We start from the raw sequence: 26,344 nt of genomic DNA on the forward strand, positions 1-26,344 counted from the left end.
AACCTCCTGGCACTTACCTTTCTATGATGGAGGTGTTTTTAAGCCTTGGAGAGGTATAAAGTGGGGAGAGATAAAGTACCAACCAATCGGCTTCTGCCATGTTACAGGCTGTGTTTGGAAAATGACAGGAGCTGATTGGCTGGTATCTCTCACTATACCAAATAACTGAATGATTTTAATCTCCATTTTCTGTTTTAGGCTTTCCGGTGTCAGACTCATGGACCGTATATGTGCACAAAATACTGGGAAAATAAACTTCCAGAGTTTTATTTCTGAATAAAACAGGAGACTGACAGTCGCCAAGGTGCCGCACAGTTTGGGAGACAATGTGGCCATCTTGTATATGGTGACTTGATTTGCTGTTGTTTTTTTTTTTAAATGGCCGCCCGCCTGCTTATGTCTTTTTTAATATGGCCTCTAATACAAGGCTCCACGGCTCTGAATGAACACTCCCAGCATCAGGCACCCCAGTCTCCTGCTCATGGTGACCCCGGACCAACACGCTGCGGGGAATACAGCAACCAGATCCTGGCGAACGGAAGGTGTAAGATTATCGCTACGCTGCCTCATCAAGATGGACATCGCTGCCCGGACATGTTCCGCTGCACGGATGAGGTCATGTACTGGCTACATGAGAACGAGGAGAGACGACAGGAAATCCTGGAACTCAGAGAGCTTGTTTCAGAGCTTCAGGAGGAACTGAGGAACCATAGGCATCGCCTTAGGCTGTTAGAGCAGGTAATCACTATACCTTGCATTAGTAATACTTCATTGCCCACTCTGTTCCTACTTGTTGTTATACCAGATTGGGGGAGATGTATCAAACCTAGGAGAGATAAAGTGGAGAGAAATAAAGTATCAGCAATTCAGCTCTTGTCATGTTACAGGCTGTGTTTGAAAAATGTCAGCTAGAAGCGGATTGATTGGTAGTTTATCCCTCTCCACTTTATCGGTTTGATGGTGAGAAGAACATAATGTTGATTACCCTCTCGGATCCTGCGGGAGAGTCCTTTTTGAAGCTCTTATCTCCCACTGCCCTGCATTATAAATCAAATCTCCCCGATTCTTTGGATTCTTCACTGCAGCCAGGGGGCTATCAAGGAATTTCTGGGTAAGGACAGTGATTTGCTGCAGTCACTAGCATGACTTCTGTTTAGGCTCATCAGCCTCTGCTGTGGACTCTCAGCAAATCCTTGTGGGACCCCCTGCAGTAGAGAATACAGCTCGCCTAACCCCTGTGATCTGCGGGGGTCATTCCAAGTTGATCGCTGCTAGCAACCTTTTGCAGCGCTGCGATCAGGTAATAACTTGGCAAAACTGCGCATGCGTATGCACCGCAATGCGCAAGCGCGTCATACGGGTACAAAGTGGATCGTTGCTGGGCGATGGATTTAACAAAGAATCCATTCGCACAGCCGATCGCAAGGAGATTGACAGGAAGAGGGCGTTTGTGGGTGGCAACTGACTGTTTTCAGGGAGTATTTGGAAAAACGCAGGCGTGTCCAGGCGTTTGCAGGGCGGGTGTCTGACGTCAATTCCGGGACCAAAAAGACTGAAGTGATTGCAAGGGCTGAGTAAGTCCAGAGCTACTCACAAAACTTTTTTGGTCCCGCTCGGCTGCAAAAGCGTTCGCACACTTGCAGAGCAAAAATACACTCCCCTATAGGCGGCGACTATCTGGACTGCAAAAAATAGCTAGCGAGCGATCAACTCGGAATGACCCCCTGTGTCTTCTTATCTCAGCTGCTAATGTGTGTGAGCTGCGGAATGTTTTATTAGTAATCATTAGTTAAACACACATTTGGAATTTATTGCATAGACATCTATCGTGTATATTTGCCCTCATTCCGAGTTGTTCGCACGCAAGCTGCTTTTAGCAGCATTGCACACGCTAAGCCGCCGCCTACTGGGAGTGAATCTTAGCTTAGCAAAATTGCGAACAAAAGATTTGCAATATTGCGAAAAGACTTCTCTGTGCAGTTTCTGAGTAGCTCGAGACTTACTCTGCCATTGCGATCAGTTCAGTGCTTGTCGTTCCTGGTTTGACGTCACAAACACACCCAGCGTTCGCCCAGACACTCCCGCGTTTTTCCCAGAAACGGCAGCGTTTTTTCACACACACCCATAAAACGGCCAGTTTCCGCCCAGAAACACCCACTTCCTGTCAATCACACTCCGATCACCAGAACGAAGAAAAAAACCTCGTAATGCCGTGAGTAAAATACCAAACTTCATAGCAAATTTACTTGGCGCAGCCGCAGTGCGAACATTGCGCATGCGCAATTAGCGGAAAATCGCTGCAATGCAAAGAAAATTACAGAGCGAACAACTCGGAATGACCACCATTGTGTTGAGTGAGAAGAAAATTAATATCACAGCGAATACATGCAAGCAAGAAATCCAGTATTGCAGGTACCAACTGCAAAATTTCCCAAAATATATTGCTACTAATGCTATATAGAAATATCTTGCATCAAGTATTTAAGCGTAGATATGCCCATATATGGAGCTAGACACACCCTTTGGGTGGAGCCCTGTAATGTGAAATTAGCAATAGTTTTGTTTAGTCTTCCTCCAGATCAACGCAATGAGCCTTTAGAACACGTTGAATTCAATGGACCTGTGACTTCTTTAACTTTACTTACGATGTAACTTAACTACAGTATTTTGTATGCAGGAACAGTGCCACCAACAGGCCTTACATATGAACTGCACTACTGAGTTCACAAAATAACTTCTTGATCCTCCTTTTTTGAGCTCAGCAGTTTGTACCTTTACAGACACTTCCTTTTGCATAAAAACCCAGACAACAAAGTTTATTTTGCATGTAATACATGAGAGATTCGATCAAGTCACATATTAACATTTAATATATTTATTTTAAGAAGACTTTTATAACTGTAAATGTTTCCAAGTCCTTACTTGCTATCTGTTGACTAGCAGTGTTGTCCTAGTAGACCCGGTTGAACAGCGAGCCACTGAATTCCTGTCGCATTGCGCAGACTCTATAATTGTCATCCAACCACATAGAAACCACTTGCATTGGCAGCTACAATAACAAATGATTGCTCAAAGCCCCTACATTGCTCACTATATAACAAGGCTTGTATTATTTTGAGAGATGGGAACTTATGTGCAATAGACAGACCCCATTACACAAAGATCCCATGAATATTGTATGGACACCCTATAATTTCCAGTTGCACATTCTTTGTACAGAGATCTCATTCTATCACTGCAGGAACATTGTGGTTACACAAATGGATTGGAAATGGTAATTGTGGATCTTATAGCATAAAGCAAAGATGTGGTTCTTGTCTGGGTTTCTCATCCTGCGGTCCCATGTACTCCGAGGGTTACTATGGGGTCCTTATTCAGAGTCTAATGATCTTATTTTAACCTATAGCACCATTATCAGGTGTTGCAGAATATGCAGCCATAACAGGTCCACAAGTGTGTAGCCACCCTAGACCAGGCTGAAAGAAAGCCAGACAAGATCTGGCCACTGTCCAACCACAGGTGGATCTTGTCCAAGTTGGTCACATGCAGATTAAACTAGGGTTCTGCCGCCTTATGTATAGGAAGCATGATCTAATCCCCTCAGGAGCATCACAGATCCTGCACAACACTCAGTGGTCATAGTATGTCTGATGTTTAAGATGATAGATGTTTAGAAGAGCTGGCCCACGACAGAGCATTGTGCCAGGTATATATGTATTTATATAGGAGCCTGATACATCATTGTCCATCATTCTCCTTGCAGCCTGATGAAGGTCATTATAACTCCACCCTGATGCACAGGGTCCATAGCCTGGAGGTCTGGGCCAGTGAGAGCAGCACATTGCAGCACCTACAGACCAGCTACATCTATGACATCCAAGCTCAGCTCCGCAACCTGTCCCAGCTGGTGAATGGGACCAGTCGGAATACGCCATGCCCAGACCCGGCAGCGCTGAGAGCCCTGGAGCTGCCACACTCTGCAGGTGGGAACAGTGGTGGGGGCATGGTTCTCTGTCTGTGCCAGATTATGGTAGAAGTAAGGATTGTTCAGTCAGAGGTGGGACCAGCTGATTTGACATCAGGGTAAAGTTAGTAAAATGCACTCCTCTTCCATGCAAGGTAGCCAAGGTGAAAGAGAGAGAAAGAGAGAGAGAGAGAGAGAGAGAGAGAGAGAGAGAGAGAGAGAGAGAGAGAGAGGAGGGTGGAGAGACGGGAGAGGAGGAGAGATTGAAAGAGGGGTGGGGGGTGAGCAGAGAGAGAGAGAGAGAGAGAGGTTGAGAGAGAGAGAGAGAGAGAGAGAGAAGGTAGAGAGAGAGAGAGAGAGAGAGAGAGAGAGAGAAGGTAGATAGGAAGAGAGAGAGAGAGAGAGGGAAGATAGGGAGAGAGAGAGTAGATAGGTAGAGAGAGAGAAAGGGAGAGAGGGGAGAGAGAGATACTGGGGGTGATTCAGACCTGGTCGCTGGGCTGCTAAAATTGTTGATCAGATAGTCGCCGCCCAAAGGGAGTGTATATTCGCCATGCAAATGTGCGATCGCATGTGTACGCGAGCTGCAAAAAATCCCTCAGACAGCGGACAGGTGCAAATCTGTTTGTACCTCACTCACCATTGAATGATCTTTCCAGTGTGTGCAGTCTCTGCGCAGCCCAGGACTTACTCCTACAGTGTGATGAGAACAGGCTGATTGGGTCCAGAGCTGACGTCACACACCCTCCGTGACAACGCTTGGGCACGCCTGCGTTTTTCCTGACACTCCCAGAAAACGGCCAGTTACCACCCCCAAATGTCCTCTTCCTGTCAATCAGCATGCGAATGGCTGTGCGATTGGAATTTTTGCGCCAGTCAGCCTGGCGCTGACTGGCGATGCCTGTTGATGCCTAACACTAACAGCAGCCTGACGCTAACTGCAGCCTAACACTAACAGCAGCCTGTCACTAACCCTAACTGCAACTGAACACTAACAGCAGCCTAACACTAACAGCAGCCTAACACTAACTGCAGCCTAACACTAACCCTAACTGCAACTGAACACTAACAGCAGCCTGATACTAACCCTAACTGCAACCGAACACTAACTGCAGCCCAACCCTAACAGCAGCCTTACACTAACTGTAACTGTAGCCTAACACTAACTGTAATTGCAGTCTAACACTAACAGCAGCCTGACATTAACTGTAGCCTAACCCTAACAGCAGCCTAACTCTAACTCTAACTGCAGCCTAACCCCAGCAGCAGCCTAACCCTACCCCGGCCTAACAGCAGCCTAACACTAACAGCAGCCTGACACTAAACCTAACTGCAGCCGAACACTAACTGCAGCCTAACACTAACTGCAGCCTAACCCTAGCAGCAGCCTAACACTAACTGTAACTGCAGCCTAACACTAACAGCAGCCTAACACTAAGCGTAATTGCAGTCTAACACTAACAGCAGCCTGACACTCTGTAGCCTAACCCTAACTGCAGCCTGACACTAAACCTAACTGCAGCCGAACACTAACTGCAGCCTAACACTAACTGCAGCCTAACCCTAACAGCAGGCTAACACTAACTGTAACTGCAGCCTAACACTAACAGCAGCCTAACACTAAGCGTAATTGCAGTCTAACACTAACAGCAGCCTGACACTCTGTAGCCTAACCCTAACTGCAGCCTAACCGTAGCAGCAGCCTAACCCTAACCAGGCCTAACAGTAACAGTAGCCTAATACTGACCCTAACAGCAGCTTAACCCTAACAGCAGCCTGACACTAACTGTAAATGCAGCCTAACCCTACCTGCAGCTTAGCAGTAACCCTAACAACAGACTAACCCTAACAGCAACACAGAAATTGAGAAACCAATCGGGCGCTTGGTGGGATATGAGCTGAGCCCTATATGATACAAAGTTCCCCTATTGGAACCCGATATGGAACAATGATGTATGGGTGGTGGTGTCACATAAATGGTGCTATCCCAATTAACACAATAATGGGCAAAGAATGTGGTACATGTGCTAAGATACCAACGGAAGAGAAAATGCTAAAATATAAGAGAAAATGTATTTAACAATGAGAACAAAAGAACAAATAAAATAGATGATACTCTTAAAAAGAATAAAAGGTCAAATCCTACCCAGGACGGTGTTATGGAGCCGCAGGTGTGATCACATGTGCAGAGTCCCCGGGTTCTCCCTACACATGGCTCCAAAGCTTGAACCAAAATTTCCCAAGGCAGGACGCCGGTATTCCTTCTTGTAGTAGTCACAGGTAAAACACGCCAACGCGTTTCAAGACACAGCAGGTCTCTTCTTCAAGGCTTAATGCTCATCCGTGCACACGGAGCTCCTTTTATTGCTAAAAAACCCCATCCCTTGTGATTTCTTAGCAGTAACCCTAACGGCAGCCTATCCGTAACAGCAGCCTAATCCTAACCACAACCTAAAAGTTACGGCAGTCTAACCCTAACGGCAGCATATCCCTAACCGCAGGCTAACCCTGACCACAGCCTAACTTCATGATTCAGAATGCAGTTGACATTCTCAACCATTTGACATTACAGTGTCTGTTATCCAACCTTAATGAGACTAATACTGCATTCAGATCGCAAATGCCGGATCCCACCCGGTAAAAGAAACGTGTACTTACCGGGTGGGATCCGGCATTTGCTCCCCTCTGCTGGCTTTCCGACTCGGCAATATACCGGGTCGGTTGCCATAGCAGCGGGGGGGGGGGGGGGGGGGGGGGCAGCAGCAGCAGGGGTGGAGGCGGCGCTGGGAGATGAGCTCATCTCCTGCGCCGCCTCTCCCTACGCTGTGAATGGGAACCGTGTCGCATCGACGCGGCTCCCATTCACACTGCACCTGACCCGGTAATCAACCCGGGTAAAACCCTTCTTTTATACCGGGTTGAATTACCGGGTCAGGCGACCCGCTAATTCCGGCAGAGTGCTTTCACATCGCACACTGACCCGTGTCGACACGGCAATATGCCGTGTCGATACCGGGTTATTTATTTGTGCGATGTGAAAGGGGTATTAATGAAGCAGTGATCCCTCTCTGGTGGGCTGGAGCTGACTGCAATGCACAACGTTCTGGATGGCTGCTCGTGCGCAGTTGCATGGCTAGGTAGAACTCAGACGCTCAGTGATAGTGTAAGCTGTCATTTTGCTTCTTACTCGTCCATGGCATAGGCTGTTATAGGAGCCCGTGTTCCGGTGACTGCAAATCACTAAATATCCCTGAACAAAAGGCATCGTAGTGTTTAGTAAATATGCCACTGGACTGGAGTGGAAGCGGAAATCATTTCAATTATTGGGGCAGATGTATTAAGCCTGGAGAAGGCATAAGGAAGTGATAAACCAGTGATAAGTGTAAGGTGATAAACACACCAGCCAATCAGCTCCTAACTGTTAATTGACATATTGGAGCTGATTGGCTGGTGCGTTAATTACCTTGCACTTATCACTGGTTTATCACTTCCTTATGCCTTCTCCAAGTTAATACATCTGCCCAGAGGGGGAGGTGCCTGGCTCAGCCACCCACAAATATTGAACCCCGAGGGCCCAGCGGGACAGGCTCTCTGTAACTGACCCCATCCTGGTCATTTCCTCTGACCTCCTGGCTCCGGAGCCTTCCTGATGATGTGGCGCAGAATTGCAGTGCGCATGACATCATGGTGTTGCAATGCAGCTGAGTAGAACACTTTACCAGTGGTGCCTGGAGCCCTGGATACAGTAATGTTTTGGCAGCAATATTAATGAACCTGTATAATTGAATATTTATATTTCTATCTCACTTTCATACAATATGTTCTCCCGCCCAAGCTGTGCAGTCAGTGACTGTCAATGATGCAGCGGCATTTCCACTTACAGAGACCAGGAGCTGCCAGACAGACTGTTCAGCCTTGTACCACAATGGGATCAGCGCCTCAGGAGTCTATGCATTGCTGCCATCTAGTGGACGAATCCCGACAGATGTTTTCTGTGACATGGACACTGAAGGTAAAAGGGAGACTTACCTCTATGTATGCACAGCCAATCAGTGACAATCTTGTATCTGTATAGTGCAAGTTAGACAATGAAAGTATGTGTCTCATTGGATGATAAATAAGTATATCCTGTGTTTTAAGGACTTGCTTGCAGATGAACAAACATATTCTGTAACAGATGGAAGTATAGACTTTCTGTATTTTTATATAATCTCTGTAAATGCTTGTTATTTACATCTATCTATCTATCTATCTATCTATCTATCTATCTATCTATCTATCTATCTATCTATCTATCTATTTATCTATCTATCTAGTTTGGGAACCATTGATATATGGTATGTTTTTTTTATCTTATAATGTGTATATTGGGGGTGATTCTGAGTTGATTGCAGCCGGAACTTTGTTAGCAGTTGGGCAAAACCAGGGCCGTAACTAGGTGTGTGCGAGAGGGGCCTCGCACACAGCGCAAAGCCCTGGGGAGCGCACAGTCACGGCCCTGTTTAACACTGTACGGAGCATCAGAGCTCCGTACAGCTCCATTGCCAGCCGCAGCCCGCCCCAGCCGCAAGGCGCCTCAGCTTCACTGTACGGGCGGCTAGGGCATGTTGACCGATCCTCCCTGCTCCGCATCTATACACTACTCTATGCTGCAGACAGGATTTTTTTTCCGTTCTGCAGCAGCCTGCCAGCGGCCCTCAAGGCCCCGCCCCCTCCAGCTCAAACTACCTCCCCCTGACCCCGACTGACACCAGCACTTATATTTTACCTATGACGGCGCTGTAGTGGAAGGCAGGCTTCCCAAGCCTTCCCTGCGCCTGTTCCGCATGGAGTGTGAAGTCACGAACGCGCCGCCTGCTGCCCGCACCGTACATGAAGTAACCTGGCTGGAGGCTATGTGACTCGAGACTCCACTGGCCACAGACTCCATGAGCCCAGCAGCGTCAGGGTCTCTAGTCCTTCTTCCCTGATGGCTGTTTATAGCAAATACAGGTATGCAGCTGCAGGGCAGGTTGGGCACTACATTATTAGCTATATAATATTTTTCTCATTATAAATTATTCGTAGTATATACATATGTATATGTGTATAGATATGTGTGTTTATATAATATGTATCTCTATAAAATGTATAGTATATACAGTGTAATGTATGTATGTGTAATATATTAATATATATATATTTTACACAGTAATGTGTAAAAAGGGGACGCTGTCTGCCATAATGTGTAAAAAGGGGATGCTGTCTGCCGTAATGTGTAAAAGGGGCTCTGGTGTAGTGGCGCTACTGTGCGGTGTAATTTGAATAATGGAGACTACTGTGCACCGTAGTATGAATTGGTATTATTTTGTGGCCACACCCTTTCCCCATGAAGCCACGCCCCGATTTTTTTGCGCGCGCCTAGGGTGCACACTGCCCATATTTTACATAAGGTGTGTGTGTGTGGGGGGGAGGGGTGCCAATACCGTCTCTTGCACACAGCGCTAAAATGCCTAGTTACGGCACTGGGCACAGAACCATGTGCACTCCAGTGGAGGCAGATGTAACATGTGCAGAGAGAGATAGATTTGGGTGGGGTGTGTTCAATCTGCAATCTAAATTGCAGTGTAAAAATAAAGCAGCCAGTATTTACCCTGCACAGAAACAATATAACCCACCCAAATCTAACTCTCTCTGCACATGTTACATCTGCCCCACCTGCAGTGCACATGGTTTTGCTCAACTGCTAACAAAGTTCCTGCTGCGATCAGATCTGAATTACCCCCATTATACATATGTAAATAAATAAGTAAATAACCAAACATAACTTTAGAACTTTTTTTTGCACACACGCATAATATAAATATCATCTTTCCCTTTCTACTATATTCTTCATCACAAAATGTTAGTGTTTAGTAACAAATAACATTTGTACATCAAAAAAGAAACTGCATCTGTATATGGTCCACTTATTCGGAATGTACGGGGATCTGCGCATTTCCTGTGTGTGAAAGGCTTATTTCTCTATCTTATATTGTTGTTACTGATGTATTTTCACATCTGGCAGGTCCTGTGTAATGTCTGTGGCTGAGGAGGGAAATGGGGAGCCGGTTTCCTTAATACTAAAACAATAGGGAGCAGGCATTTCCCTAAGCTGAGCATTTTGAAAATGATAGCGATATAAGGGCTATTTTCACGGAAAGGGAAATCCATTGTGCAGGGTTGCGCTGGACAGCAGTAGAATTTTCAGTGCAACCGTTCAGGGAGGAGATCATAATAATAAGTATATTTGGGTTCATACTGTATATTGCTCCAAGACTGCACATGGCAAATAATGCATACATTTGGGAGGTCTCCTGCAATCATCGGTGCAAAGTACTTTGTGCATACGCAGGACCTGCTTTGCTCGTGCGCGAGCGGGTCCTGCTGCATAGGACGCAGGTCGGCATCAGATTGTCTTTGATTGACAGTCTGATGCCGTTTCTGGGGTGGGGAGTGAGTGAAAACAGAGGCGTGTTGCCTCTATTTTGGGGGTGGAAAGAGGCTAGGGATCTCCGTCATAGGACGGAGATTTCCTGGCCTCTCCGATGGGCAGCTTGCAGGGCATCATGGTGCCTTAAGCCGCCTGATGGTGGGTGGTTTGATCCAATGCTGCACCGTAGGATGCAACTCTGGATCACTAGTGCAGCAGGAGGCGTCTGCATGTAATAGACGCCTGCTGCTACATCTACCTGTACATACAGCGCTTGACCAACCGCACCTGAATGACCATGCGTTGCCTACCATGCGAAGGTCCATTACAGCCCAGTTATGCCTGTTCAGTCACAAGTGTAGACGCCGATGAAATGCGTCAGCTGTGCATCGCCTGTACATGCAAGCGCTCGGTCCCGGAGCACGCGCAGTGATAACACTCCACAAACACACCTGTATTCAGGTCAGCACAAGCCCTTCCGTTTACCTTTCCAGATCTGTCCTCCGAGAGCAGCGATTTCTGCCACGTTCCATCATACAAGTGCACAGACACAACGAGCCCAATTTTCCTCTACAAGAAGAAAGTGTCTAATGTTGTGTCTGTGCATATAAATAAATGGTGTTACTGAGGACAGTGAGCTGATGGAATATGGACAGGACTCTGAGTTGCCTATTTACTAAGCCTTGGATGGAGATAAAGTTCCAGCCAATCAGCTCCTCACTGTCATTTTTTGAAACACAGCATGTAACATGGCAGCTAGGAGCTGATTGGCTGGTACTTTATCTTCATCCAAAGCTTAGTACATAGATCGCTGAGTCTCTTAGGTCATTAGAAAGTAAACATGCTTGGGATAGGCATATGAATATCCTTACAAAGAAAAAAAAAATCATACTGTAAATCTGGTGGTGATCTTCTTGTCTGTGCGGAAGGTGGAGGATGGACGGTTATACAGCGGCGTCAGGATGGAGCGGTCAACTTCAACCGGACCTGGAACGAGTATAAGGAAGGATTTGGAAATGTGAACGGCGAGTTCTGGCTGGGAAACGAGAACATCCATAGGATGACGAGAGGAGGGGGATATTCACTGCGCATCGACCTGGAGGACTGGGCTGGGCAGCATAAATATGCTCTCTACAGGGAGTTCAGGCAAGTAGTAATAATACTAATATAACAATACTAATGTAATAATAGCAAACCAAAGTAATAGTATTAACGTAATAACACTAACACAATAATACAGGTTGAGTCTCCCTTATCCAAAACGCTTGGGACCAGAGGTATTTTGGATATCGGATTTTTCCGTATTTTGGAATAATTAGATACCACAATGAGATATCATGGTGATGGGACCTAAGTCTAAGCACAGAATGCATTTATGTTTCATATACACCTTGGCCCTCATTCTGAGTTGTTCGCTCGCAAGCGGATTTTAGCAGATTTGCTCATGCTAAGCCGCCGCCTACTGGGAGTGAATCTTAGCATCTTAAAATTGCGAACGATGTATTCGCAATATTGCAATTACACACCTCGTAGCAGTTTCTGAGTAGCTTCAGACTTACTCGGCATCTGCGATCAGTTCAGTGCTTGTCGTTCCTGGTTTGACATCACAAACACACCCAGCGTTCGCCCAGACACTCCCCCGTTTCTCCGGCCACTCCTGCGTTTTTTCCGGAAACGGTAGCGTTTTTTCCCACACGCCCATAAAACGGCCTGTTTCCGCCCAGTAACACCCATTTCCTGTCAATCACATTACGATCGCCAGAACGATGAAAAAGCCGTGAGTAAAAATCCTAACTGCATAGCAAATTTACTTGGCGCAGTCGCAGTGCGGACATTGCGCATGCGCATTAAGCGGAAAATCGCTGCAATGCGAAGATTTTTACCGAGCGAACAACTCGGAATGAGGGCCCTTATACACACAGCCTGAAGGTAATTTTAGCCAATATTTTTAATAACTTTGTGCATTAAACAAAGTGTGTGTACATTCACAGAATTCATTTATGTTTCATATACACCTTATACACACAGCCTGAAGGTCATTTAATACAATATTTTTAATAACTTTGTGTATTAAACAAAGTTTGTGTACATTGAGCCATCAAAAAACAAAGATTTCACTATCTCAGTCTCACTCAAAAAAGTCCGTATTTCGGAATATTCCGTATTTCGGAATATTTGGATATGGGATACTCAACCTGTAATACCAATGTAATAATACTAAGGCAATAACATTAATATTATAATACTAATGTAGTAACACTAACATAATAATACCAATGTAATACAGGTTGAGTATCCCTTATCCAAAATGCTTGGGACCAGAGGTATTTTGGATATCGGATTTTTCCGTATTTTGGAATAATTGCATACCATAATGAGATATCATGGTGATGGGACCTAAATCTAAGCACAGAATGCATTTATGTTTTATATGCACCTTATACACACACCCTGAAGGTAATTTTAGCCAATATGTTTTATAACTTTGTGCATTAAACAAAGTGTGTCTGCATTCACACAATTCATTTATGTTTCATATACACCTTATATACACAGTCTGAAGGTCATTTAATACAATATTTTGTATTAAACAAAGTTTGTATACATTGAGCCATCAGAAAACAAAAGTTTCACTATCTCACTCTCGCTCAAAAAAGTCCGTATTTCGGAAAAATTCCATATTTCGGATATTTGGATATGGGATACTCAACCTGTAATACTAAGGTAATAATACTAACCTAATAATACCAATGTAATAATACTAAGGCAATAACACTAATATTCTAATACTAATGTATTATCACTAACATAACAATACCAATGTAATTCTAAGGTAATAATACTAATATAATAATACCAATGTAATAATTCTAAGGTAATAATACAAATATAATAATACCAATGTAATAAAACTACCACTAATATAACTACAATAATAATACCAATGCAACATAATAACACCAATGTAATAATACTAAATGTAATAACATTAAAATAAAGCTTCTAACGCAATAATACTAAAATATTAAAACCATTTAACTGGGGTGTGGCCTAACTGCTGAAGGAGACAGACACCTTTCACAGTAGCGCCTGAAAAACGGGGCTTAAACATCTATTAAAAGCCCATTTCTGGGCTCAATCGAGATCCTTTATAGCCCCACTGTCTCTCCCATCCCCACTGTAGTGCCCCTGTCTGAGCCGCGGAATCGGGGAGTAGTTATTACTGCTCCCGCGGATTGCGGCCTAAAGGACACACAGAAACCGGGGCCTCGATTTATACCATGTACCGGCGGTGGCCTCGGGGACCTCGAATCAAGACCGCGGGCTCCTCCAAGATGCCAGACACCCGCACTGACGCTGACCGCGGCTAGAGGACTCACCCTCTGCGAGCCGCCAACCTCTGCCACCCAGGAAAGCTGTCGCCTCAGACGCTGGACGAGACCGCGAGAAGACCGGCGGCCGTCCTATTACTGCGTCTCCGACCCGCTGCCGATGCATCTCTCCCGCTGGGCCCCAGAGTGAGTACACCTAACGGACCTGCGGTCTAAGGGTCCCAGCGGGGGAAGACGGCTACAGAGACTCGTCTTGAGTCAGGGGGACACTGGGCGGTAGTGGCCAGGGCCTGGGCCTGTAACACACCTGCCTGGAAGCCTCACACCTTAGGGCCTGATTTATAAGCATATGGCTATATGCTAGATAAACAGCCACTGAAGCACCAGCAACCAACTATACCTCCCCCACACCTGACCCCCCCCCCCTTCTCCTATATGCTATATATATACCTATAGCCTTATATATATATATATATATATATATATACATCAATAACTGGGGGAAGGAGAGGAAAAAAAAAAAGAAGTCTGACACCCCCTATAGCCTGCAGGCTAGAAGTGTAGCTTGGAGAAAGGGCTGGAGGAATATTCGGTGGACACTGGCTCCCACTGATTAACCTATCGACCTTCGAGTGTGGGTCATATTTGATGTTTCGTTTGAACCATTATTCCATCTCCACCTGCGAGAGATATTTTCACACTCACAGCTCCCCTATACATATTTTCAGTTAGTACTAGGATTGTGGAGGATCCAGTACAAGACATTCTTCATACGGGGCTCCTCATCACAGCCTTCTGGACCACGATCTAGACCTCCCTGAGTCGGTTAATGCTATGGACAAATTCATGTCTAAATAATTACGTAACCCACGGGGTACTCAATCGGGTAAGGGCAAAAATCGTGAAAATCCCGCTAACAGTACCCCTGCCTCCCCGACGTATAGCCAGGGCTCTAGCCCTAGGGGGCAACCCGCATCAATTATGGATCCTTCCAAATCCTTCACCACGAATGAAATTACAAATATACTCTCATCTCTGCTAGATCAAAAACTGGCACCCCTAAAAACCTCTCTGGACTCAGCGCTTGCACAACTCACAGCCCATGATCAACGTATCTCCGAGGCAGAGCAACGAATTTCGGATCTAGAGGATGATCTGTCAACAGTTAAAACGGCCCAAACAGAACACGACAAGCTGATGGTATCATTGCAAGACAAATTAGAAGATTTGGAAAATCGGAATAGAAGAAACAATGTACGTCTAGTGGGCTTGCCAGAATCCGTGAAATACTCCGAACTCATGGCCCTGGTCTCCCAATGGCTACCCAGAGAGCTGGGATGCGTATCAGCCACGGGCTCCATCCTAGTGGAACGTGTCCACCGGATCGGTCCAGATCGCCAGTCCGGCAGAGATAGACCCAGACCGGTCATCATGAGAATACTCAATTATGCTGATAAAGTCCGTTTGCTGGAGGCCTATAGGAAATACACGGACCTTAGATACCAAGACTCCAGGATTCTATTGTTTCAAGACTTTTCATATCTGGTTGCTGCAAGAAGACGAGAGTTCTCACCTGTTTGCAAACGTCTATACGAACTAGGCCACAGATTTGCGTTGATGTACCCGGCCAAGCTAAGAATCACCTATGGTGGGAAAACTCACTTTTTTGAAACCGCACAAGAGGCCAGGAATTTCGTGAACTCTTTGGACGCAGCTCTTCTTTCGGGCACAGATGATGCTGATTGACTCCAAGTATCCTTACCAAGTGGGCCGATAGTCATCTCTGACTAACCCATTCATGTTAAAGACAAGTAATATCCTCTTGTTTGAACAGTTATTTAGAATGTATTTTTACATTATAGTGATAGATTGCTGCCGAGGTTGGAACTCGAAGAGGGCCGAGACCCGACAGTACCAAATTAGCTATGTTCTTCTGTTTATTTCTCAATGCTCCTTTCCCCCTCTACAAAAGCCTATATTACTCCTTTTCTTCTTACTATACTCCCTTCCCCTCACCCTACTTTCTCACCTTTTCTCATATTGTTTTGAAATTTGGCGCCCCTGGTTACCAGATTGGAGGATACCCTGCGCAAACGTCTTAGTCCCCTCCATTGGGAGGCTGTCATTGGTTAATAGGGCGCCCATATGGGTTCGTAAAATGTTAAAATGGTTCTGTAACTTAGTTCATAATGTTGATACTGTACACACACATGGTTCATATGTAGCGATAGGAATGCACTTGAAGTTTTACACTTATTATTCCTCATCACTGATCCATAACGGTCTGCTCGCTGGGACGGACTGGGATCGACGGTTATGGTATATTGTTTTGCGATGTTGGCCTAGGGTCGGTATCGGCTGATGCAGTCGGTTCATGATCCTCCAACAATAGTGCAATCACAATTTCGGTTAGTGTCCTGGAACGTAGATGGTCTTAATACTCCCATCAAACGGAAAAAGGTCCTTACCTATTTGAAACGACTAAAACCTGATATAGTATTATTGCAGGAAACTCATTGGCGGATCTACGATCCCAATGTACTATGAGATACGTGGGTGGGAGAGTATAGAACAGCCTCCTACACATCCAAACGCAGAGGCGTCCTCACTATTCTCAATAGATCACTGCCTGCCACTATCATAGATAGTTTGGTCGACCAAGAGGGTAGATTTCTGTTCTTAAAATTAAAAATATTAAATACACTATATACGATAGCTAATATATATGCCCCTAATGGCCCTAATGCATCTTTCTTCTCTGATATATACGCAAATTTGCAGGGTTGGGCGGAGGGGGAAATTATCATGGGAGGGGACTTTAATTGTATACAATCTGCTGGTCTAGATAAAACATCTATGTCTGGTGCATCTGCAAGTACCACTCCACCCTCACTCACACTACTCACCTCTTCTCTACGATTAACTGATCCGTGGAGAATACGCAACCCAGACGCTCGAGAATATACCTTCTACTCCCACCCATACCATTCCTCCTCTAGAATAGATTATTGGCTAATCACTGATTCTCTTGTGCATCATGTAGTGGATACTAAAATCGAACCAATCTCACTCTCAGATCATGCCCCAATTTGGATATCAATCACTCTAGATACCCCCTTGCCCAGATCCTATAATTGGCGTTTCCCCGCATATTTGGAAACTTCCGAGGACTTTGATAAATTCCTTACTAGAGCATTCCTTAACTATACTGAGGACAATAAACTTCATGAAAACGACATTAATTTATTTTGGTCGGCTTCGAAACCAGTTGTCCGAGGACAAATATTAGAATATGTTTCTAGAAAACGCAAACAATTGAATACCCAGTTGTGTGATCTGAGCAGGGCCTTAACTGAAGCATATAATACAATATTATTAAATGACACCCCAGACAACAGACAAAATTACGCTGATGCGAAACATCTTTATGATGCACTTTGCACTGAGCGAGCCAGCTTCTCCTACGATGTCTACCGGAATAAATTCTTCCGAGGGGGTAATAAGTCGGGTAAATTACTGGCCAACTTGGTAAGATCATCTACAGTCCCTACTCGCATAACTAGCTTACACACTGACCCAACCACTTCAACTATAGATACGCAAGCTATGTCAGACACCTTCTTACAATATTATACCAACTTATACGCGGCACCTTTAGATAGCCCCACAGAGGGAATGAAGTTTCTAGATAAAGCTGACCTGCCCACATTAACGGAGGAAGAGCGGGAATCATTAACGTGCCCAGTAACAGACACAGAGCTACTGTTTCTGATTAAATCACTCCATAATGGGAAATCGCCGGGCCCAGATGGGTTTGGGGCAGTATACTATAAGATGCTAGCTCCTCACATAATACCATATTTATTGACACTATTCAATGCACTGCTGAATGGCTTGCCTCCCCCCCCCCCCCCGAGATTCACCGAAGCTAGAATAGTAGTATTCCCTAAACTGGGTAAAGATCCTTCTTATGTCCAGTCCTATAGGCCCATATCCCTACTCAACCAAGACCTAAAACTATTCACCAAATTATTGGCCACTCGCCTCCAACCGATACTAATACGCATACTACATCCAGCCCAAACGGGATTTGTGAAGACTAGAACGTCAGTACATAATGTACGCACCCTAATAGCAGCAATACATAGTGTTAAAGATTCTACAACATCTAAAGCGCTAGTGGTCAGCTGTGATGCCGACAAAGCGTTTGATCGGGTATCATGGGCGCACCTACTTAGAATCTTCCATACTCAACAATTCGGTGAGGGGTTCATCAAGGTCTTTAGTATGCTTTACTCTAACCCCCAAGCTCACCTAACCATTAATGGATTGAACACACCAGCCTTCTCTCTGCATAGAGGTACACGCCAGGGCTGCCCCCTATCTCCCTTACTATTTAACCTAGCTCTTGACCCACTGATACGCACTTGTGTGCAAAATGTTGCTTGGGAAGGGATAAAAATTGGCCCACAACAAGTGAAGGTTTTGGCCTTTGCTGATGACCTGTTATTGTACTTTAATGATCCCATACCGGTGTTCCCTTCTTTATTGTCCATGCTCCATGATTTCCACTTGATCTCAGGCTTTTTGATCAATTTTGATAAAACAGAAGCTTTGGCTCTTGGCCCCAAAGCCACACAAAATTGGGGCTCCAGGTTCCCCTTTAAATGGGCGACTGGGTTTATAACTTACCTAGGTTTGCGCTTTTCACCTATTCTAGATGAACTATACCAGCTAAACTTATCGCGTGCCATTGATAAAATGATTGAAGATTTTACACGTTGGCAGAGCTTGCCAACCTCATATCTGGGTAGATGCCACCTGTACAAAATGATTTCCTTCCCTCGTTTGCTATACCTGATCCAAATGCTCCCATTTCTTCTGACCAAACGAGATATTCAAACAATCAACAAGGCCCTTAACACTTTCATTTGGACAAATAAACGTCCACGTATAGCCCTTTTCAAATTGAAACAACAAACTACATTAGGTGGTGTGAATTTACCGTGCCCAGAGGACTACTCTCTAGCCGCTAATTACAGGTATGCCCTTGACTGGGTGAGAGGTTCCTCTAACTACGCTAATACATCTCTAGAACAACATATGCTACCCCAAGGTACTTTATCTACCATACTACATTTCCCAGATCCCTCTACACTGACGTCCATCCGCACGAATCCCTTACTGCTCGCTCCGTGCAAAGCATGGCGACACCTTCGAAAACGCATAGGGCTGACACCTTCCTACTCCTTATTCCAACCACTTCTCCATAACCCAGATTTTCAAGGCGGGAACGCCGATGCAATTATCAAGACCTGGTATTCTCAAGGCTTACGTTTGGTGTATCAATTCATGAACATCACTTGTACCGAAATCCTCACCCTGTCTCAATTAAAACAAAAATTCCCAAATCAATATATACCACTATTTACATATTTTCAAATTCGCAGCTTTGCAACACAATTGATAACACGCTTACGGCCGACAGACTATACCTTTCCCTTAGACGTCCAAATGCGCTTAAATCCCCACTCTTCCTATACAACATCCTTTATCTATGCACACACCAGACATCAGATAGATTTAGATAGTCAAACAACAGGTCTAGCTACAGTAAATGGTCGATCACTTTCCCAGGCATCCCTTTACAGACTATAATACAATCGCACTTATTACTTAATAAATATCTGGTGTCCTCTTCCTATGCAGAAATGCATTTAAAAATCTTACACAGGGCATATTATACTCCCCGTCTCAGATACCTTACGGGCATCTCTGATAATTCCCATTGCTTCAAGTGTTCCTCACCTGATGCAGACATCATTCATTGCCTTTGGTCATGCCCTATAATACAATTGTTCTGGAAAGATGTATGTAACTACATTACTACGACTTTAAACATTCCTCTCACGCCTACTTTACGCTGGGCCTTCTGGAATCAATATGACCCGGATGGCTGTTCATTATCTCCAGGTAACAAATTATTACTGGCACGGATAGCGGCAGCTTCAAAAAAGACCATACTGTCTCAGTGGATCAGTGACGTGCGGTGAGGGCACCGACTGGTGAGGCACGGAGGCACCTTCCCCTCTCCCCCCCCCTCCCAACCAAATACAATCTGTGTGTGGAGGTGCGGCCAGGGCAATATGTATCTGGCACTGTGGGGTAATTGTGTATCTGGCACTGTGTTTCTGGCACAGGGGGGGGAGCTGTGGGGGGGCTGTGTGAGGAGGAGAGAGCTTTGTGTGGCACTGGCGCGGCATCATCATCTTCACCATTTGGGACACACACACACACACACACTACACAGCATTGTATATACACATAAACACACACACTTTGTACAGCAGCACCCACATGGGACCAAGCAGCAGGTAGATGAGGGCAGCAGGCGGGCAGACTGTACACAAGTCCCCTGGGAGCCGAAGCAGCAGCGGCCGTGACACAGCAGCAGCGCCTCCATCACACAGGCAGGAGCAGGGGCTCCGCACTCCCACCGCCTAGGCACATCCATCACCGCTCTTCTGGCTCTTACCTTCAGCAGGGAGAGCTGGTCCAGGGCGAACCGGGGAGGCCCCTTGTCATCCAGCGTGTCCACGCCGCCGTTCTCGGTCCTCTCCTGTCCAGCAGTAACTTCCGGGTCCCGCCGCCGCTTCTCCCCGACGCTTATGTGTGATTGGACCTGCAGATCCAGTGCTGGATCCGCTGTCCAATCACATGTGCCTCGCTGGCAGGGGCGTGCTTTCCCTGCCAGCGAGGCACTTGTATAAGTGCCGCATTCCCCTTCATTTCTAATGGGCTTTTACAGCCCAGAGCTTGGCCCAGCCCCCTGCTTTGTCCCCGTTCCCACAGTCTACGGGAGGCACTAGCTATCAGTGCCTCCCAAACTATTTAAACAGATTAAAATGATTATAATAATATAAGGAGCATACACATGACACAGAATATGTGTCTTATGTATCTTCTTTTTTTATTTTAATCATTTTGACAGGGGAGGCACTGCCTCCCCTGCCTCCCCTGAGCGCACGTCCCTGCAGTGGATATACAAAACCCCTAGACCCATAACTCTCCTGCTTCCTAGACTGACACATCTATACCAAATGGACTGGATAGAATGCTCTCTTAGAGTGGAATCCAATTCCCCCAAATTCTTTACAATATGGTTACCCTATGTTGTAACTCTGCCACAATCAATTCGTGATGGCATGCGAAAAGTAGTCAAATATACTACTTGGTACAATACAGAGGTGCTCACGAGGGGTTCACCGCCCTTCTAATCTTAACCTTAACTTTAATATTTTAGGAACACCCTCTCTGTTTAACTTAAATTATACTGTTAATGGCACCGCGAGATGACCATCCCCTGCTACATGTTTTGTAATATCCATCTCCTATATAATAGCCCTATTCTGTGACCTTGTGATTCATTTGCTAACGCTGGGCGGAGTCACAACACTGGGCGGAGTTAGTCAAATGAGTCACAGAGATCTGGCCAAATCTACAGGAGACTAGGAGCAGAAGCAGATAGCATGGGCATTGGACATGTCACACGCAGGGGTGCAAACCTCCCAGCTTTCTGCAGGAGCTTTCTCCAGGCAGAAGGAGGGAAACACACTTGGCGAAAAGGGGGCGTGGCTTCACGGGAGGGTCCCCGTTTTCGTCAGTGATGGGGCATGCCCAGCGCTCTGTGAGCTGCTGGCATGCTCCCAGGGGCTGATTATGAGTCCGGGGGGCCCAGGGCACTTGATACAGGGGAGCCCTATCTCATTGCTGTGCCTGCTGGGGGTTGGGGGCGTGGCCTAATCGCGGCCCGCGCGGCCACGCCCCCTTATGCAAATTCCGATTTTTATTTTTTAAATGGGATTTTGGCCCCTCAGCTAGGGCTAAATCCAGAGGAGGTGGTCGCTTCCCCCTACACACCCGCACAGGCAGAAGAAAGCAGGGAGACTGCTGCCTCCCTGCAACACCACAGACCTGCCTATATGCAGCAGCGTGTGCTGACTGTAGCACAATGCTGCCGCTGTTGCTGGCAGGACGGGGGGGGGGGGGAGCTTCTGAGCTGGGACAGAGCTACTCCAGCCGGGGGGCCCCCTAAAACTGTGGGGCCAACGGTACGTATCCCCTGCCCCCCCCCCCCACCTTAATCCGGCTCTGCTGCTGGAACCCCCCCATTAATCCGTACCCCCTGATGCCCCCTCTCCCTCTGTCTCCACTATTCACCGCTGCTCTGCTAAGCAGAACAGCGAGTACAGGAGCTTTCCAACTGCCCCCCCACCGCCGGACACTGCGACCCGCGGGTGGGACAGCCGGACAGACCCCAAAAAATGGGACTGTCCCGCGAAAATCGGGACATTTGGGAGGTATGGGGGTGTGTGAGGGGTATGTCATACAGACAGACGGGCACCGGCTCACTGTGTGCTTGACCCCCCACATCGGCATACTCAGCAGGGTCTCTCTGGTGCGGAGGAGCGTCACTTTCTGGCACACTCCACGCTTCTTAGCTGCAGTTTAGTGGGGCACCTGCCGCTGTGCAGGTTCCATACTGCCTCTGTTATCTCCAGCCCCGGCAACCCCACCGCTAGCTGCAGCGCTGCCACCCGCAGTGGAGTGCGCCCAGCTCATTCACACACTTTAGCTGGCGGGTAGCGCTGCAGAAATCCGAGCTGCTTGCAGGCTCTGACCCACTCCTCCCTCCAGCCGCAGCGTCTCCTGGAAGCTAACCAGTCACTCCCAGCCTCCCCTTACCACAGTGCCCCGGAAGCCGTGAGGTCCGCGCCACGTGCATGCTATGACCCCCTCCTCCCTCCAGCCGCAGCATCTCCTGGGGGCTAACCAGTCATTTCCAGTCTCACCTTACCACAGTGCCCGGCAGCTGCGCGAGGTCTGCGGTGTGTGACTGAGGAGGGGAGGAGGGATGCGGACGGGCAGAGGAAGCAGGACTCCAGCCTGAGAGAGTCAGCCATGCCAAGTCTCCAGCAGCAGCAGATCCCAACAGGTTGGAGTGGAACAGCAGCAGCCAGCAGCCGTGACTCTGGTAAGACACATCTGTCTGTCACCACTGTTTTGTCCCTAATACCAATCTCTCCCGTGCCCTGTGTTCTGTCATGTCCCTGTCACCCCTGGCCTTGCCCTGCCACCCTTATCCTGGCCCTTTCACCCTTATCCTGGCCCTGTCACCCCTATCCTGGCCCTGTCACCCCTGTGCTTGCCCTGTGAACCCTATACTGGCCCCGTCACCCCTGTCCTGGTCCTGCCGCCCCTACCCTGGCCCTGTCACCCCTATCCTGTCCCTATCATTTCTGTCCTGGCCCTGTCACCCCTGTCCTGGCCCCGTCACCCCTGTCCTGGCCCCGTCACCCCTGTCCTGGCACCATCACCCCTGTTCTGACCCTGTCACCCCTGTCCTGGCCCCGTCAACCCTGTACTGACCCTGTCCTGGCCCTGTTACTGCATACCCTCCAACTACCTTTTATGGCATGTACAGTACCCGCAGCGCCTCCAGACCTCTTCCCAATGCACCACACCTCCGCACCTTCCCCTCCACCACATGCGGCACTCCACCCCTCCCCCACATGCTGTGCCTCCAGACCCCCTACACCACCCGTGGCTCCCACTCCTCCACCCCTTCACCACCCACAGCACCTCCAGGCCCCTTCCACCATTCACCCCCCTTATATGTCTCCCCCCACACCTGCCCCCCTCCACCCGCAGCATCTGCAGACACCCTCCTCCATCAGCGGTCCCCCCCTCACCCACCACTCCCCCACCAATGGCACCCCCGCACCTGCCCCTCCACCACCTGCAGCACCTCCGGACCTCCTTTCCCATCCGCCGCAACACCCGTACCTGCCCCTACCCTACCCATGGTGCCTGCGGTCCCCTACCCCACCCCCGGCACTCCCGTCCCTTCCCATCCCACAGCACCTCCGGAACCCTTCACCCATCCACAACATCCCCACACCTGCCCCTCTCCCACCCGTGGCACCCCTGCCCCTCCCCCACCTGCAGTGCCTCTGGACCCCTCCCCCATCTGCATCCCCCACTCCTCTGCCCCTCCCCCACGCGCAGCACCTCCCGAACCTTCCCCATCCGGGCCCCACCCCCACTTCTGCCTCCCCTCCACCCGCAGCATCTACAGACACCATCCGCAGTCCCCCCCGCACCCGCTACATTCTGTACATCGTGCCCTGCAGGTGCTGTTCACGCCGTCGCAAGGGGCTGCGCCTCCTTCACCATCGCACGCCCTTTCATTGTGCAATATTTAACCACTAACAAAGGAATGCAGGTAATACTCTATATAATACAAATATTAAACCCCAGAAAGGCATGCAAGGGTTAAGGGGGCGTAGCCCCTTGCGACGGTGTGAAGAGCGCCCGTAGGGCGCGATGAAGCACCTAGTAATATCATATTCACGTTATTCTCTAGCCATTATATGTGATTTCTGTTGTACAGATGTAATGTTGTGCATTCCTACATATCATTAACTTTGATATTGTCATGGATAAGGATATTGTTAAACAGTTATTATGCAACATGTAAAATGTGTGTGTTACACCTGTAATTTCTCACCTAATAAATATATTTAAAAAAAAAAAAAAAAACATTTAACTGACGATTTTTCCCTTCCAAAACCTTCACAATATTGGTTTTTTTTTTTAAATGTTTCATTTAATATAGTTTAAAAAGTACTTTTTGAAACATTTAAATATTATAGTATGCACATCTGCAGACCGGATCTCCATAAACTGAGGGACACAGTGGGGCGGCGCGGTCACATGTGCTCTGACCATGCCAGTGAAGTGGTTAATACTAACACAGTGATAACACTAACGGAATAATACTAAATTAAGTGTTACTAATGAAAAAAACAACTAACATAATCGCAGTAACCTAATAACTGTAATGTAATAATGCTGATATGGAAATAACGATACACACAGAATACAACACAGATTCTCCCAGCAGCGCACTGTGACGGACCAGCAAATGAGATTTACATACCACATAATAACAGCAGTACAAAGAGCTAAGGGGTCTATGTACGTGATTCGGGCAAAGATTCCGCCTGTCGGGATCCTGGCAGCCGGAATTCCGACAGTCGACATCCACACCGTGAGTATAGCGGGAGGCCTAGTTAAGGGCTGTGGGTGGGGGGATTAGGTTTAGGCGCCATCCTGAGAAGATAGGGTTAGGCTGCAGGAGGAGAGAGGTTAGGTTTAGACACTGGGGGCAGAGGTGTAGCTAGGTGCCATGGTGCCCGGAGCAAGGGTAAGTTTCGGCGCCCCCTCCCCTGTACTGAATTGGGGGCATGTTACATTTCAAAAGAAAAAAATAGAAAAATCCTACACTGGAGACAGGGCCGGTTCTAGACCTTGTGGAGCTCAGGGTGGAAATTTCTTTTGGGCGCCCCTCATGACGAAAACAGGGACAGTGTGCACCGAAGGCGCGCCACAAAAATATAGGGGAGGTTATGTCACAGTAGAGCTGCTTATACATGTTACTCTGCAGCTTCTAATGCAGAGTGAGGTGCTGTAGCAGCAGCTGAGACAGGGAAAAGTGCTGCAGCATCAATGTAGAGAAAGGTGCTGTAGCAGCTGGAGCAGAGAGGGGTGCTGCAGCAGCCAGGGCAGAAAGAGATGCTACAGCAACTGGGGTAGAAAGAGGTGCTGCAGTAGCCGAGGCAGAGAGTGGTGTAGCAGGACAGAAGTAACCTGCTGCACAGCTACAAGCAGACAGTGAGACATACAGTATAAAGAGGGCGGCAGAGTTCCGGCATGTGCCGATTGTCAGTGTCTCCAGATGTCACCTCTGGCCTGCCCTGTTCCCCACCTAGTCTCCAAGACGAGTCAGTGTGCGCCCCTCTGCTTCACCTCCTCCTGCTCTGCGACTGCCTGTACAGTGGCCCGTGGTATAGTGGGCAGATGGAGGTGGTGAGCAGGCGGCGCGTCCTCTAACTTTTTCGGCGCCCGGAGCTCGAGCTCCACCGGAGCCACCCTTGCTACACCCCTGACTGGGGGGGGGGGCTTAGGTTTAGGCAATAACGGGGGAGGCTAGAGTTAGGCTGCAGGAAAGGAGGGTTAGGGTTAGTGGAGAAGGGAAAACATAGGTAGCTCACCCCTGTTGAGATTTCAATTGTCATGATGCCGGCGTCAGTATACTGAATGCGGCTTCCTGACCGTCAGATACTCATACCCAACACCTTTGTAATAAGGGGGAGATGTACTAAGCAGTAAAAAGAATGGAGAGGTGAGCCAGTGGAGAAGTTGCCCATGGCAACCAATCAGCTGCTTTGTATTTTATAGAATGCAAATGATAAATGTTACTTCCAATAGTTCACTTTTCCACTCTTTTCACTGCTTGAAACCCCTTAGACTTAGAGAAAGATAAAGTGGACGGAAGCAGACAATCAGCTCCTAACTGTCATTTTTCAAACACAGCCTGGAACATGGCAGCTATCAGCTGATTGGCTGGGACTTTGGAGTCTATTTAGTAAGCTTTGGAGAGAGACAAAGTATCAGCCAATCAGCTCCTATCTGCATTGGCATTTCTATAATGAGTGTGTATGGGTGTGTGCGGTGCCCCCCCCCCCCCCTTCC

At 47.4% G+C, this 26,344-nt stretch overlaps 1 protein-coding gene across 1 annotated transcript in view; it reads left to right on the forward strand.

Moving 5' to 3' along the window:
* The first annotated feature begins 204 nt into the window (after positions 1-204).
* The window catches only part of LOC134911096 (fibrinogen-like protein 1), a 32,988-nt gene continuing 6,848 nt past the window's right edge, over positions 205-26,344 (forward strand). The window contains exons 1-4 of the mRNA XM_063919472.1: positions 205-738; positions 3,764-3,992; positions 7,848-7,976; positions 11,345-11,561. Of these exons, the coding sequence (XP_063775542.1) occupies positions 379-738; positions 3,764-3,992; positions 7,848-7,976; positions 11,345-11,561 (935 nt within the window). The 5' untranslated portion in view covers positions 205-378. The remainder of the gene's footprint in view (positions 739-3,763; positions 3,993-7,847; positions 7,977-11,344; positions 11,562-26,344) is intronic.

Source organism: Pseudophryne corroboree, chromosome 4, assembly GCF_028390025.1.
Source record: "Pseudophryne corroboree isolate aPseCor3 chromosome 4, aPseCor3.hap2, whole genome shotgun sequence".
Classification (NCBI taxonomy): Eukaryota; Metazoa; Chordata; class Amphibia; order Anura; family Myobatrachidae; genus Pseudophryne; species Pseudophryne corroboree.